This window comes from Coffea arabica, chromosome 5e (assembly GCF_036785885.1).
Source record: "Coffea arabica cultivar ET-39 chromosome 5e, Coffea Arabica ET-39 HiFi, whole genome shotgun sequence".
Lineage (NCBI taxonomy): Eukaryota > Viridiplantae > Streptophyta > Magnoliopsida > Gentianales > Rubiaceae > Coffea > Coffea arabica.
Window position 1 is genome coordinate 15,445,304 of NC_092318.1, and position 3,892 is coordinate 15,449,195.

The 3,892-nt window shown below is 31.9% G+C and overlaps 1 protein-coding gene across 1 annotated transcript; it reads left to right on the top strand.

The window, feature by feature from the left end:
* Positions 1-382: 382 nt before the first annotated feature.
* On the top strand, positions 383-3,160 carry LOC113720229 (insulin-degrading enzyme-like 1, peroxisomal). Its single transcript, XM_027245170.2, has 4 exons — positions 383-415; positions 907-1,011; positions 2,270-2,471; positions 2,554-3,160. Exons 1-4 carry the CDS (start codon positions 383-385, stop codon positions 2,814-2,816), a joined length of 603 nt encoding a protein of 200 aa, XP_027100971.2. The 3' UTR covers positions 2,817-3,160.
* Positions 3,161-3,892: the final 732 nt, after the last annotated feature.

Consider the following 3,892-nt stretch of genomic DNA (forward strand, 5'->3'; position numbering starts at 1 on the left):
TTAACCAGATTAATCCACAGACATATTCTATTTTAATTTTAGGATAAATAACTCCAAAATTAAACAAATGGTATTCCAATCAACCAATCTTGTGGATAGGCATATTTATCTATAGGACTTGTGTTTAAACAATATATATTCTTAAATACCCATTTAAGAATTCATGTTAAAACAAATATAATTCATGACTGAAGTGATCATTTATCCATTTCTTTCCATTCAACTATTGAAATCTTGGACAAAGATATTTTAATACCATATTTAACAAATATCTGTTTTGTATTTAAACAGATAAATCCTACTCCAGATTACTACTCCAGATTTATTCCAACTGAGCACTTCATTAGAATATATTCATATTCTAATATATGAATATAGTAGAATGAAAACCAGTAATACAGACAATGGTTTTCAGGTGCTTGTTATGCCTCTCTATCTGTTTTTAAGGTTTTTGATCGCTTTGTTGGTTTGAAGAAGTTAATTTGCACTTTGTCCTCCCTCTCTTATATGAGTTTCAATTGATTTCAGAATTTGAATGACTCGTATGGTAGTTTATTTATTGTGTGTGTTCGTTGATTTACTCTATTGATTGTTAATGATATTAAGATTGAAGTTTATTTAAACATTTGAGGTGCATATGAATTATATGCTTCATTGGTTATTCAATGAAGAAAGGCTTGTCAGCACAGGCAAATGATTATATTAGATAATAAAAGGGATGCATTAATCATGTTACCTGAGCTAGAAAGTATCTTCTTGACCTTTGCTATTGCATTTTGTCACATTTCTATCAAACTTCCAGATTTGTGTTATTGCTCCATAGTAATTTTTCCTATTCGAGTTGCATATGATGTTTTTATTACTCATGATCTTTGACTTCTTATTCATTTGTATTCCTCTTCTTAGGTGACAGTGGTTGGATATAATCACAAATTAAGGGTCTTGCTCGAAACTGTTGTTGGAAAAATTGCAAATTTCGAAGTAAAACTTGGCAGATTTTCTGTAATTAAGGTCAGAACTAACTTTCTTTCTGTATATACTGTCAACCACTTATTATAGCTTAACTTTCTATCATTGTCTGCTTCTGCCTATTTCTTCTCTTTGTCTTTCAAAAGCTCAAGTCTTTTTAGTTTATTTTCTCAATACTGTTATTAAAAAGAGATTTGGCTATGCTGTATGAAGATTGCTGGCTTTTTGGAGATGATTTAGAATAGTATCATATGCATCATCATTTTGAAAATCATGTTAACTGGTGAAAATGAAATTTTTATGCTTGTTGGATTTGGAACCAAGTGGTTCATAAACATTTGCGACAAAAATATTTTTTTCAAAACAAAAGATACGGTTGATTGTCTATTAAGTGATAATGATGGGAAAGGAATGTGTTATGCATTGAGAAGTATAGTTTGTATTTCCATTATCCTTTTGTTAGTCAAATAACTTTTATCTATGTTGACACACACTAGTCTCAAACTCTCAATTGTTTATCAAGTCTTGTGAACAGCTAATACAATATCAGTTACCTTGATCTTCTAGTCATCTAATCATCCTCTAGTAAATTTTTCCCCGATCAAAATTATTGTAAAGGTAAAGAAAGCTCTTTTATATCTTTTATTCGAGAAATTCACCAAAACAAAAATGTAAAGGAATGACAAATGTCAGTATGATACAGGAATAGAACTATATTTTCCTCACTTTAACATGATAAACCACATGCAATAAGTTTAAGCTGATTAAAAAATATACCAAAACAATTAATGGCACTTGTTATAGGAATTCAAACATATGCATTCTGATAATAGCAGAATATGCAATCCATTCAAAAGAACCTTTATGGCACTGATTTAATGTCAGAGACTTGTTTCTCAAATTATGGTCATTGGCTAATTGATTTGTTGGTTCTAGGTAGTGGTTGCCAACTTTTATAAGCTAGATTATACATTGCAAAATATCAAGTATTGCAGCATTGCTTGTAGATGTGGCCAATTGCATGTAATCTTGTGGAACTACTGGGGAATTGGCTCTCTTCTCTCTTGTTTTAAATGTTCTCCCTAATGGCTGAAATTTGGTAGTTGAGTTGTTTAAAATGTTGAAATAAAGTACTGAATGATGTACATACATCAGAAAGAGTGGGAGAACTGACATGAATAATCAAAAAGTGGTAATAATATAGCTGCAAAATAGCAAATGCTTCTGATGTTTAGTTGGATCTTTCAAACACTTTTATCAGATGTTTTCACCATAACTTCTTTCCTTTACTTTTTGATAGGAGATGGTGACAAAAGATTATCAAAATTTCAAGTTCCAACAACCTTATCAGCAGGCTATGTATTACTACTCATTGATTTTACATGACCAAGCATTGCCATGGACTGAGCAACTTGAAGTTCTTCCACATCTTCAAGTTGACAACCTTCTTAAATTTTATCTGCAGATGCTATCAAGGACCTTCTTGGAATGCTATATTGCAAGTTACTATAGATTGGCTTTTTCTAGATTATTAACTGGCTTTAGCTTATGAACCGAACTTTTGTAACTGTCACATTTTTTCAGGAAATATTGAACCAAAGGAACCAGAATCGATCATACAACACATTGAAGATGTCTTTTACAAGGGTCTCCAGCCTTTATCCCTGGCTTTATTTGCATCTCAGCATTTGTCTACTAGAGTTGTCAAGCTTGTAAGGGGCTTAAATTACTCCTATAATGCAGAAGGTCTTAATCCAAGTGATGAAAATTCTGCTCTTCTGCATTATATTCAGGTACATGTCTTGAAAGCCTTAGGAAATAGTAATGAATACCATAATGCCCTCTGAACCTAATAGAATTCTAGATTTGTATAAACTAACTTATGCATGTCTGACCAAAAATTGTTTGACTATATTTTGATCCTTTCCATCTGTGTAGGACTGAGAAAAAATATTGCTAAAAGTTTTTGAGTTAGTACAACCTTTCTTCTGGATGTATGAAAGAACCAAAGCTATCACGCCCATATGTAAGAAGTCTAATGTCTCTACTTCTAGCACTGAATTTCAAGCGTCAGACAGAATATGTAGATAGTGGGGTTTCAGATAGTAATTATAGGTATTGAGTACATTTGTCTGAATGTGTACCACTAATTTTACATTTAGTTAATCCTTTTTTCAAAGGAAAATGGTTTGATTTAAGTTAACAACATCGTGAAATTTATTGAATTTTCTACTTTAAACAAAATGCGTCTCTGATCATCCTATTTTGTTCTTGTAAATTCTGGATCGACAACTCATATTAAGTTGCCTGCTCACTTGGAGTATAAGTGATCTTTCAGAGTTATTTTTTGCTGCTCATGATCATTCCTCTACTTTTAGAGAGATTGTTTCTATTGTATGCCTGTTTAAGCAGTAAATTTTTTAATCAGTGTTCGTTAGATCCCTGCTTTTGTTCTAGACACAGACGATACATTTACTTATGGGTCAAAAAAGTTTTATTATTTTGGAAAGATTGTGTATGTTCTTTTCTTATTCCTTCTTGTATGCAAGTCTGTCTTTAGGTCAAAGACATGGTTGTGTGAAAATCCATTAATTTGTGGAGCAAAGGAAAGACACCAATTTCCAGTGAAAAGCATACAGGAGATGCCTTTGCAGATTCACAGACAGTGAATTAAGAACGAACCAGGCAATATAATAAGCATATAAAACTTACAGATAATCAGAGAACTCTTTTGATGCGGAAGCTTCTTGAAACCAAATCGAACTTTGAATCTTTATTAACCTTTGTCGAATGAAAGTGCGTACAAAGAAAATTTAAAGACTGAGAAGAAGTTTGCAGAGAGAGTTCTAAGATGGCTAGAAAACTCGATGCCCCTTCCTCTTGTTCTTGAATTCTATTTATACAGACTTCTATCATTGAATTT